Source organism: Indicator indicator, chromosome 18, assembly GCF_027791375.1.
Source record: "Indicator indicator isolate 239-I01 chromosome 18, UM_Iind_1.1, whole genome shotgun sequence".
In the NCBI taxonomy this organism is placed as follows: domain Eukaryota; kingdom Metazoa; phylum Chordata; class Aves; order Piciformes; family Indicatoridae; genus Indicator; species Indicator indicator.
The window spans coordinates 13835098-13847897 of NC_072027.1; the positions used below are offsets into that span (position 1 = coordinate 13835098).

At 38.2% G+C, this 12800-nt stretch overlaps 2 protein-coding genes across 2 annotated transcripts in view; one reads left to right on the forward strand and one right to left on the reverse strand.

Annotated features, from left to right (window-relative positions):
- The window catches only part of DOCK2 (dedicator of cytokinesis 2), a 168483-nt gene that overhangs the window by 95773 nt on the left and 59910 nt on the right, over positions 1-12800 (reverse strand). The window lies entirely within an intron of this gene.
- On the forward strand, positions 1112-11067 carry INSYN2B (inhibitory synaptic factor family member 2B). Its single transcript, XM_054389132.1, has 3 exons — positions 1112-2478; positions 5450-5524; positions 10881-11067. Exons 1-3 carry the CDS (start codon positions 1112-1114, stop codon positions 11065-11067), a joined length of 1629 nt encoding a protein of 542 aa, XP_054245107.1.

The window sequence follows — 12800 nt, forward strand, 5'->3', positions numbered from 1 at the left end:
TCATCCATAATAAGGTTTAACAGCCATTTCAAATCTGAAGACTTAAGATGCATATTTGGGACCAGATTCAGGCCTGCATGCAAGTACTAACCACAAAGAGAAAACTACTATGCTGTATGTTTTATATCTATTTTTGCTGGTTTGTGTTTCATATGAATAAAACTTTAAGCACTTCAAAATAAAATACTGGTTCTGTTTCTATACAAGTATCTCTCAAAACCATGGGAGATGAAATGTTGTTAGGAGACAGCAGAGGAAAACTGCAGTGTTTGGTGCTTTGTTCATCTACAACTGTTGTCTTTTTCCTTTCAGGGAGCATTTCCTGTTATTCTGCACTTGCCCATTGTTGGGTCTGATTCACTCTTCTGATGCCAAAGCATTTACAGAAGGCCCCCAATGAAACAGTCTTTTGGATATGACTGGCCTCATATTTGCATGAACTGAAATAACAACTACACATCACTGTCTTCTCTCACTGAAACCCACTGGATGCTGTATTTTCGCCTGCTAGGAAGTGGTTACATTTTACTTAACTGTCTGGGAAGATCAGTTTCATTTACAACATCAAAAGATGGCTGAAGAAGAAAAACTCTGTCTAAAGAAAGTAATCCAGTTCAGTATTAATGGATATATTCCATCAGTAAAACTATGTATCAGAAATGAAAATGCACCCCAAAGTTATTACACTTGTTTAAACAACATGCAAATAAAACATATGTGACTAGTCCATCATAAAAAAAACTGGATTACTAATGGCAAGCTGACTGTCAAAAAAAGAGCCATCAGGAAAGCCATAGACTCAACCTTACCTTTAAATCAGCTAACTGTAAAAGCATAACAGCCTGTTGCCATTTTCTAATACGAAGGTCATGTCACGTTCAGAACACATGGATTTCTGTTTGCCCTAGCTACAAGACATCTTTCCTTAAATTTGATAATCTTTCCTTAAATTAATTATCTTAGTATTAGTAATTGAATTTGAAAAGCCTCCCTAAAGAAAGTATGCCTGTTCAAAGTATGAATAATAGCAAGAAGAAGAATGAAAAGCTTAGCTTCTTCAGGGGCACGGTATTCATTTGCACCTTAGGAACCACCTTAACATACAGTTCAAATGACAAATGAAATGGGTCGTAAAGAAACACACTACTTACATACTTTAAATGGTGATTCAATGGCCCAGCAAAATCTGAAAATGCGCCCAGTGCTACTGAAAAGGAACAGTCTGGATTCAGCTGATTTTATGAGACAGCCACAGCACCGCAGGACCAAATCTCAGCAAGTTCGATTCAAGGATGACGGTGTGAACACAAAAGCAGAACTGGACACTAATCCTGCCCAAGATATAGCATTCACAACTGGAGAAACAGAAATATTTAGGGATCACAATTTTTTGTTACATCAATCTCCATCCTTTCCAAGGGCTCAGATGGGGCTTCGGAATATTGCCATACAAACATCTCCTAGCCTCAGGAAACACTTCCCAGTTTTCAAAAAGAAAAAGCTGACAGTAAGCAAGTCATTAATAGAAATGCCAACTGAGCCTGAAAATTCTGTCCAAGTAAATGGCAATCTTTCAGAGGAAGATATGTCTTCAGATCTCTGCTACTTAAGAATAACTAATCATTTGGAAGATGGACTTCGGAATAGTGAGGTGGACAATCAGTCAAGACAAAGACCATCAAAAGCACAGAGCAATGGACCTATCCACTCAGATGATTTCTCATTATCAGAGAAGACAACTGCTTCTACACAGGTGCCTGAATACATACATGTGACCTTTCCACAAGACAGCAGTGTTTCCATGGATGCACCAGACGCAACCATGAACTTAAGTAATACACTGCATTCCTCTCCTGTCATAAACAGCAATGAAAGCAATGAAACCAGCACACTGTCATCCAGTTCTGAAAGAACATATCCTTGCCTAAGCAAGTCTAACTGCAGTGAAAGAAATCTTCATTCTGACGCTGCTGAAGCAGATAAAAGTGATTCTGAGTCACTGTTAGCCAGCAAAGACACAAGCAGTAAGAAAACTACTCCATTATCACCTCCATCAAACCACGGTTCATCTCCTTGTTTCCTCAGAGAGTATCAAGATACAGGAGAGCACAAAGCAGGTTCCAGCTGTGCGACATTAACAAATGATGATCACGCAATAATGTCATTGACCAGCATTAATGCATCAAAACCTATTCTGTCATGTAATACCGAAATCGAGCAAAACTCAGATGTTTCCCAGTGTAACAGCTGTTTAGAAGGATTCCACATAAAGTCTGATCTGCCAAGGAGTGAAATAAAGCCACAATCTGACAGAGAGATTAGTGAAATAAATCAAATTCATTTGGCAGATGGTGAACTCTGTGCTCTACAAGGCAGGCTGCAGTCTGTAGAAGAATCCTTGCAGTCAAACCAGGAGAAGATTAAAGTCCTTTTGAATGTAATCCAAGACCTGGAAAAATCCAGAGCCCTCAGTGAAGGGTATGGTGCAATTTAATATTAGTAATTAATCAGAAGTGTAAAGTAGATGTTAGCATTTTTTAAACTTTTGCTACTGGGGAAAAAGTAATTTAAAAATGCGTCTTTCCTGTAATAGTTAAAGATGAGTTTGCAAAAATAGTATCTTATACCTTTTCTCTGGTATCAGGACCTCAACAGGGAGGCAAGTCTCTTTACAGCTTGACTTTAGCTGACACTGCCTTGACTAATCCCAGTATGAGATACAGTTTGTTAACTCCTTTGTTAACTTAGGTTTATGGTGTTAGACACAGAACCACTGACACCTGAGAGCTGGCAAGCTCTGTACAGCTAAAATTTGTATGCAGTAGAACAGCAAACCCCAACAGTCTCATGTATTGATGTGGTGTAATAGAAATCTATGGCAAGCTACCTATCTTTTACTGGCAAGGTCAGATCTGCACTTAGTCCTATTGCTGAAACAGTTTGTATCAGCAAAAACATGCTTCTATTCAAGAAATTATTACTGCCTTCATAAGCAAGCAAAAGGATTAGTGACTAAAACACAGCATCTGCAGACATCTGGGGACCACACTGCTAGTTACATTTCAGGACACGAAAACCAACATCGCTTCTTAAAGGGAATGCCTTAAAAGTAGAAGGCATGACGCCAGGTAAACTTCAAGAGCTTCAATATGTTGGGAAGATTTCACAGGAGATGGAGGTAGGTGCTTAAAAGGCATTAAAACTATGAACAGACGGCACGTGAGGATGGTTAGCAAGAAGTCAGCTGGGAATGAGGGATTTCAGAATGACTGCTTTCTGTGCCACTGTAAGAATGCATGATCTGTAGGTATTTTTAGTATTGTCTCACGGTGACGGTTAGCCAAGGCTGCCAGCACTGGGTAATTTCTTTATTCATTCTAGGTAATAGCACTACCACTGACACAACTAATGTCTAAAGACATTGGACACCTTTGTAGGACAAGGCTAAAAAAGAATTTTCAATATTTCTGTGCTCAAGACAGGGTTTAGAATAGTGCTTTCCACACATTAACAGCACCTCCTGCTGACAGTAAATGCATCTAGGACACATTTTACGGTTCTGTTTTACCATAATGCAGTGTATCCATCAAATAATTTTTGTCTTTGAAAAGTCTTTGAAAAAATCCATGAATAAACCTAAGTATCAAGAGAATAAAGATTTCCTTTACTTTTTAAAGATAAAATAAGATTAAGTCTATGTTATCATAGTCTATATACATTTACACCTAGCACAAGTACCTTTGGCACCTTGAATGATCAGTTATGTGCAACTGCTTTGTACATAAAATTGCATCCTTAATTTTAGAATCAGACCATTTGTATTAATCTTATTTACTGACTGCAATCAAAGAATCAATATGATAATCTTCCACATTTCCACAAATTGCAGACATCACAAAAAGAAGGCTGCACTGAGATTTTTGTGTAGGTTCAACTGCACAGAAATAGCACAGAACATGATACTGACATGACCCTGCACCAGATTTTTGCACTTGTTCCCATGTGGAAGCTGCAATTTTTATGCCTCAATTTTCTTACCTCTGAAGAAAAATAAATATGTTTTGAAGAATTACTTGTTTTGCAAACTATTTTATCTGGGAGTTGAAATTACCTTCTTGTTAAAAAATTAAACGCAAACCAAGTCACCATGCAGTTTTACTCTGTACAGATGACTTCTTTCTGTAATCATTAACAGTAATGTCCATCTGGCCATTAGTTTCCAATGTGCCTGCATAAAGTTTTATTCCATGTAACATTTTTCCCATGTAATTCAGCTCCAACTCTCCACTCTCAGAGGCTTATTCTTAGTCACTTTTCTCTACCCAAAAAGCCCATGTAATTTCTTAGCACTAACTTTGTAATAGTTCAGACACAGACAAAAATCCACTGAAGACATACTGATAACAAAAGTGCAGACCCATTTATAAAATTCCCAAGTGCAGAATTTTGGTTTAGAAGAAAGATCTGAAGTGAGGGGTAAGGAGAAAAATCCAAGTATATATCAAGCTTAAGCAATCCCTTGTCTACAGCATACTGCATACAACTGCCACACAAATATGGAAAAAAATACCCACGCCTCCTCCCTTGCAGATAGGTATGAGAGCAGCTAAGTTTCACTTACATTTGCAAATTTGACCATTTCAAAGAGTAAGTTACTGTGAAGCACAGTCAGATTATTCTGCAATATTTATAGACCCTTTATGTACAGTTAACACATGACTGAAAACAAAAACTTTGCCTCAATCATCTTGCTAGAATCACTCAGCAATAAAACCAAACATTCCAAGTACTTGTGAAGGTAACTACAACCCATGTGAAGAACCTCTACTTCAATTCCAAAAGCAACCAGAAAATTATGTTGGTACCAACTGAACTTCCGTAATTCATATAACACTCATTAAATATAAGCATCATTTATCATTCAGATATATGAGCCACCAACTTCAAACTGTTTCTAATGCACGTCTCTCTGTGATAAAAATAATTCAGCTCTGACTGATGTTAAGAATTGGTGTTTTCTTGACACTCAAATTTGGATACAGCAGTAAAAAATCTACCTTGTTTATATTTAAGTGAGGAAACATGAAAGGGTAAAGAATGGAGAGCATAAGGGTAGGCAGGGGTCAGATTAACTGACCAACAGCATGAATATTCAAATACTCTGAAGAGTGTTTATATGAAGCAGTCCCGTGCCAAAGTGTTTTCTTAACAAGTACTCAAGAAAGAACAAACAGTCTGAGTCTTAACAGAATGAGGTGGGAAAGGTGCAAGAGAAAAACATAAATCAAGATCAGGTTTGGGTTTGTTGAAGCAACATTCTAATCTTGAATTTGACAGTAGAATTTTTAGTAAGGGTAATAGAAGAAGCAAACAAAATTACTCATGAAAGATTCAGAGATCTCTTAACCTATCTATAAGTACATGTAACATGACCTGCTCTTTGTTGCAGGCGTAACTTCTATCACACTGGTCAAGACATCAACAACTGCAGCACCTGCCAGAATACCGCGTGTATCATTTACAGGTACTTCCCTTCTTCATACACCTTCATCTTGCCTGTATGTCTCTCACAAATGTGCATTACAATGGTTTGCTCTCAGCTATAAAAAGGTCTCAATTACCATTAATCCACTTTTTACAAATGTGTGAGGTAGTTTGTTTCCCAGATAGAGAAAATTAATATTATCTGAAAGAGGTACTGTACTTCTGAGAAGTGAAATTTCCCACCAGTGTTTCACAGAATTATCATTACTAGCATGCTCTGAAAACCTTTGATCAAATTCCTTTTACGTCTTACATTTTCACAGCTAGGATGTCTGTAATAAATTTAGTTCTTGGAACTCATGTCTAAAGGTCGCAGAGATCAGTCTTCAAAAAGGGCAAGAAGGATGACCTGGGTAATGATAGACCAGTCAGCCTCATCTCCATCCCTGGAAAGGTGATTGACCAACTTATCCTTCATTCTGTCCCTAACAAGGATAAGAAGGTCATTATGAGCAGTCAGCATGGTTTTATCAAGGGGAAGTCATGTTTAACCAAACTGATAGTCTTTGACAAGAACATAACCAGGTGGATAGATGATAGTAGTGCAGTAAATGTGGCTTTTCTTGATATCATGAAAGCTTTGGACACTGTATCCCACAGCATCTTCACAGCTAAACTGAGGAGGTGTGGTCTGGATGATCAAGTAGTGAGGTGGATGTGCACTGGTCAAAGGAAAGAAGTCAGAGTTGTGGTTAATGGGACAGAGTCTAATTGGAGGCGTGTATCAGGTAGGGTCCCTCGGGGATCAGTACTGGGACCAGTGCTATTCGATATATTCATCAACAACCTGGATGAGGGAACAGAGAGCACTGTCAGCAAGTTTGCTGATGACACCAAATTGGGAGGGGTGGCTGACACACCTGAAGGCTGTGCTGCCATTCAGCAAGACCTGGACAGGCTGCAGAGTTGGGCAGGGAGAAATTGAATGAAATAGAAGAACAAGTGTAGAGTCCTGCATCTGGGAAAGAACCCCATGGACCAGTATAGGTTGGGGACTGACCTGTTGGAGAACAGCGCAGGGGAAACACACCTGGAGGTCCTGGCGGGCAGAAGGATGACCATGAGCCAGCAATGTGCCCTCGTGGACAAGAAGGCCAGTAGCATCCTGGGGTGTATTAGAAAGGCTGTGGTCAGCAGATCAAGAGAGGTTCTTCTCCCCTTCCACTCTGCCGTGGTGAGGCTGCATCTGCAATATTGTGTCCAGTTCTGGGCCCCTTAGTTCAAGAACGTCCTTAGGGAACTGCTTCCAAGAGTCCAGCACAGAGCCTCAAAGATGATGAAGGGAGTGGAACATCTCCCCTGTAAGTAAAGGCTGAGGGAGCTGGGTCTCTAGCTTGGAGAGGAGACTGAGGGGTGACCTCATTCATGTTTATAAAGATGTGAAGAGCAGTATCAGCAGGACAGAGCCAGGCTCTTCTCAGTGATGTCCAATGACAGGGCAAGGTGCAACAGGTGCAAGCTGGAGCTAACCATGTTAAAATAAGGCAAAATTTTTTCACTGTGAAGGTGCCAAAGCCCTGGAATAGGCTTCCCAGAGAGGTTGTGAAGTCTCCTTGTCTGGAGACATTCAAAACCCACTTGGATGAGTTCCTGTGTGACCTACTGTAGGTGATCCTGCTCTGACAGGGAGGTTGGACTCAATCTTTCAAGGTCACTTCCAACCCCTATGATTCTGTGAAAAATCTCCAAACGCCAGTTGGCCAGCTACAGTTCATGTTTATGTGCAAAAGGAAAACAAACTCCCACAATGCTCACTGCAGTAAATGTGTATTTGTTATTATGTTGAGAGAGTGCAATCTGAGTGTAAGATTTCACTGAATGTTAACTGCAGTTTACATTAAAATCTTAGGGCCACAAAACATTTTAGTACTGTGTCCAGAAGCTGTACCTGTTTCAAATGCTGTGCCTACACAAAGACAGTGTGAGAGTTTGCAGCTTGCCAGCCATTACCGAAAAACCTACAAGGTACAAAGCCTTGGTTATGCTATACACGTGGCTTGTCCACAAACAAGGGATTTTATAGGGCTTCCACCAATTTAACAACATAATATCTAATATCTAAACCTCAACTATGAGGCAGTTATTTGATTCCAAAAGATTCATTGGGCTCTTCATGGAACATTAAGTAACATATCACACAAATGTGGCATAATCTGAGCTGGAGCTCACACTTCACCATTGCAGATCCTCTACAGTACTGCTATGGAGTGCAGATGAATGCATGGCCAAAGTTACATGGGAGATTTTCAACCTCATTTGGAGAGGTCGTAGAGAGATTGTCATACTGCTGCTTTAATCCTGTCTTTTTGCATTCCCTTTTCGTGAAGGACACTTTACTCAAAGGATTTTGAAACTAATGACTTAAATCAGACCCTTGTTTTCCCTGCTACACCTGTACACATTTCTGATGTGCTGCAGTTTTTAATTTTTTTTTCAAAAGCTTAGTGGAAAATGAACTTGCTAGTCACATGTTAATATCAGGTATCTGAGTTAGATCTTAGGCTGCAAAATTAAGAAGTTGATTTGAAACATCTCACTTTTTTTTATCTCTTCCAAGATCTTCATCTGTATTAGTATTCCAGTGCTTTCAGATATTTAAACAGGTTTAGATTTATAAAACTAAAGGGTAAGAGAATTTCTTTTCGGTTGAAAACTCTTCGTTTCTTTACAAGAATATGGCAGATCATTATCTTTCCCAGTTTGTAAGTGCTAGAACATTAAATTTTTTAGTGATATTATGAACAGACCATATCCACATGGAAGTGGTTTTCACACTGCCCAATTCATTCAAAAATTTAATAAGCTTGTTCATTAAAGTTAGGTATGGACACAGCACTGGAACTAACTCTTCCACATATAAATTCAGTCAAATATTGATGTCCTAAACCTCTGCTACTGAAATCTCAAAGTAATTGAGATGTCACAAATTGAATGCCACAGCTCCTCTGAGACAAAGCTGTTAGTCATCTCCACAGTCCACTGGATACTCCAGGAAGTGACATGATGTATCATGACATATTCAGCATAGACCAAATCTGGATAAAAAGAAAGATGCAGAACAAAGCACATTTCCTTGACTCAGTCACTGTCTCTGAACAAACACTCTAGAAAGGAAACTTAAACTACACCTTGTCACAAGATGCTTTTTCCCTTCCAAAGAATGAAATGTGATGCTTACCCTGTGTTTCTAGTTTACAATACAGGAAAGATCCTGAGAAACAAGCAAAAGTATCTGAAGGAAAGAAGGGAGGAAATAACCAGAGATGTGCCCTTTTGATTTACTAGGTAGTCTGTAACAGTAATGGTGCCTAGAGGCTTGCATTGCAATGATAAGTAGAATACATACAAGAGAACACAGTTCCTCTAAAGAGTTTCTAGTTTTAAGAGACAAAACACAAGACAGCAATGAAATGCAACAGTTTCCACTTAACAGAGATGCTCCTTCCACAAGACAAGGTTATGAAATAAGCACTATGAGTAACTAAGATTTGCAGTTATTAATATTCATTAGACAACATTCTGAAAGAAGAAGTTATTACCAGGTTTTACAACAGACAAATCTGAGCAATTGATGTGTTTTAGGTAGCCTAAAAGACCTGTGTATTTTATTCACTAATGTAAAATTCATGTGGTCACTAATTACAGAATGAGGAGGTTCATCTTGCTCCCTGTTTTACTGCTCTTAAAGAGCCCAACTCACCAGTGATTTAAACACTCTACAAGCAGCAGGTTGGGCTACTACCATTGCACTATCTTATCATGCACATTTTAGGCAGTCCCTAAATCAAACAACATACTAATCTCCTATCATTGCAAGTGTGGATTACACTGATTGCTAAAGTAATAAAGAGTTTTTCAGTCTAACAGTGACCAGGTGTCTGGTGGTTGTAAGCTACTGCTAGTAGGGTTATGTGACTCACAGTCTAAATCCTGTAAAACAAATGCTGATATTATAATAAACAAAAGCAAGCAGCAGCTGAAAACAAGCAGTTATCCAAGCATATAAGGGATAGTATCAAATGAAGACTGAACTGACCTCTTGCCTCTAGGGTTGATCTCTCCGACATTAAACTAGAAACTTCAAAGAAATGAAGAAAAAAGGAACATGAACAGATGTTATCTTTACATATGCTATAAACTGAATATTTCATCCTCAAGCCCTTATGATCTGTGACTACTGAAAAGCGTTAAATTGTAGATTCAGAAATAAGCTGATAAAACTGAAAAGACACTGATCAAATTTGTCATTTCTATCACTTTCTTCTACTTTTTATGTTTACTATGTATTGCACCATGTCCAGAGATCTCTCTCCAGTTCTTAATTAGAATAATGTTGTTGCTTTCTTTTTGCTAGCTGAGTTACTATATTTTATTACAAAGGAAACAAGCTTCTAGTTGATTATAACATATTATTCAACAATGCTCATGGATTTCTCTCTATATATGAGTACAATTAGTAGTGTTCAAAGATAAGCATATTTGCTAATTTTACAAATTTCTTCTACTCAGAACCCAAGTAAGTTTCACGGCATTAATGTGACATGCCATAATCCCTCTGATGATGCCCTTTTCCTCCCAAAGAGCTTGCATTATGGTAAACACAACCAGCTCCTTCCTACTCTTCCCTCTGCCTGCTGAAACCTCCACAGCAGACACTCTCCTGCCCAGAAGACAGTTGAAATAAAGAAAAAGCATACAACAGTGCATCTTTTTCATTTGTTTTCCTATTTACTTGTTTAACTGTTCTGCTTTTATCAGACTGCTTAATCACTGCCCACATCAATTTTTTTGAACCATACGATTATTTCTGTGAGTGTACCTGCTTTTATCTAATTAACATCTTGGCTTTCATTTGACACTGATAATAATTAAGGGCTTCAATACAAAAGATGAGTTATATTTTACTTTACTAATACCACTTATCTCAAAGACCTAGCAGATCTCCTAGCAGGAGACATTCACATTTAACCAAGTTAAGCATGAGAGCTTTGAATTCATGCCAAACATCTGACTGAATGAGATTACAGCATCAAAATCTGGATATTGGATAAATTGCATTGAAAGGTTATCTTGGTACCTTTTCAAATCTTCTCCCTTTAATTTTTGTCCCATTTGAGCACAGATCTGGATTTCTTAACACATATAAAGAAAAAGTTTTCCTTCCAAAATAAATTAAGAGATGGACTTGCTTTCAACAACCTGTACACCCTAGGTTTAAGCAGGCTCTAATGCTGAATAATGCCAAATTATTCCAATGAAGTAAGCATCTTTTCCATGTGTTTTTTTAAAGAGGGAATTTCTCACTTACTAGCTTAAATCTCTTCATTTCTCCATAGTGTAGAATATGACTTCAGGCAACAAGAAGGAAGGTTTCATCAGATTTTGAAAATGCTGGATCATGCAGAGCAAAATCTAGCCCCAGCTTCACCTCAGAAGCTACCATCTGATCCTCCAGCTCCCGAGAAAAAGGAGTTAAGAAGAAAGACGAAAAAGGTGAAAAGAAAATGCTTCTGGTGGATTTGACTTCCTTCTGGATCCTTTTACATTTCAAAAGCCACTAGAACAGCAAGAGGTTTGAGAGCACACACCTGACAATGTGCTAGTACAAAATCACAGAGCATAAGAACATTCGATGAGTATCAGAAAAATCAGAAGAATTGAATTAACTGAAATTATCTCACTTCCTTTCAACAGGAAGCTTTCTCGTTTTTTCCAAGGACACTTTCATAAGCTTTTTAAAGACTTTTTTTCATTTTTTCAAAAACAATGAGGTTTAATCTCTACTTTAAAAACAACTGTAGACAAAGCTAAGAGTGTCATGCAGTATTCATTTCCTGTTTGTACACAACATGGATCGCAAGGAAGGAATTTTATTGATCTTTAAATAAACCACAATCAAGAAAAAATTCAGGGGAATCTACATTGTTCAAACAAATCTCTCCTCAAAGGAGACAATTACAATTATTTCACATAAATATTTTCACAGAAATGTTTTTGTTACTGTCAAAAACAGAAAGACTAATTTCAGCACAAGTTTTACTCCATCCTCTTAGTAGTTTAATTTTCAAAGCAACCATTTTGAGTTTCAGCCATTTAATAGACTTCTCACAAAAGAATAATGGAATCATAAACCAAGACAATATATTGGTATTTTAGTCTTAATTCCCTACTCAAGCAAGGTCCCATTAGGTGAACTGAGTTTTGAATATCACAGTATCACAGTATATCAGACGTTGAAAGGGACCTCAAGAGATCATCAGGTCCAAACCCCCGGCGAGAGCAGGATCACTTAAGGTAATCTGCACAGGAATGCATCCAGGTGGGTTTTGAAAGTCTCCAGAGGAGGAGACTCCACAATCCCCCTGGGAAAGCCTGTTCCAGTGCTCTGTCACCCTCACTGTAATATCTCCAAAGACAAGAATCCATAACCCCTTGGGGCAACAATCTAGTCTGAATTTCCTGTGTTCTAACTTATGTCCATTACATCTTGCTCTACCCAAACACACTCTCATTAAGAATTAGGCAGACAATTAAGACCTTTCTTCTAAACCTTCACCTGTTAAGAGACTGAAGACATCCCTCTCTTCACACATGCTGCAGCCCACAGCCATCTTGGTGATCTCCCTCCAGTAAGCCGATGTCTTTCATCTACCTGGAAACCTATAACTGGACACAATGCCTCAGATGTCATCACACAGTTCTGAATCTGGCTACTGTCTTGCTAAACCATTTGCCCAATTTGTCCATTTAAGATCTGTATCACTATACCAAAATATCTCAAGATGTGGGGTTTTGGCCTTAAAATATAATATCAATCATTAAAAAAATAATATTTAACAACTTATCTGTATTATATTAAAAACTATATGTAAAGTTTTTATGAGATGCCAATGCCACCATTTCTTTCCTTCAAAATTAGTCATGCTAGCACAAGGAATGCCAATGTAACCTAATTTAGGGGTGATGATACTATTATTTTGCTCATGAAAACATGGTCACCTCTCATATGGGAGGCAGAAGGAAGATGTTTTTCCAAAATTTAAAGGGCATGCTGTAAAGCCCAAATAATGTACTTTATGTTTAGTGGAATGTACTACAGACCTTTCCTTAGAAGTAACTCTGGGTAATTTGTCCAGATGGTGCCAGGGTATTCAATAGGTTAAGCCCTGGATCCTATTTTTCTAAATGATGCTGTATTAACTGTGCAATGTTAGTTAAAAATGTCTGTAGACCTTTTGTACACTTCTGTGTTCCTT

What these genes read in the sequence shown, in the direction of transcription:
- INSYN2B (XM_054389132.1), top strand. Translation starts at nt 1,112, where the DNA reads ATGACAAATGAAATGGGTCGTAAAGAAACACACTACTTACATACTTTA. An exon ending in TCCAGAGCCCTCAGTGAAGG is followed by an intron (nt 2,479 to 5,449) that starts GTATGGTGCAAT and finishes TCTTTGTTGCAG; the next exon opens with GCGTAACTTCTATCACACTG. An exon ending in ACCGCGTGTATCATTTACAG is followed by an intron (nt 5,525 to 10,880) that starts GTACTTCCCTTC and finishes ATTTCTCCATAG; the next exon opens with TGTAGAATATGACTTCAGGC.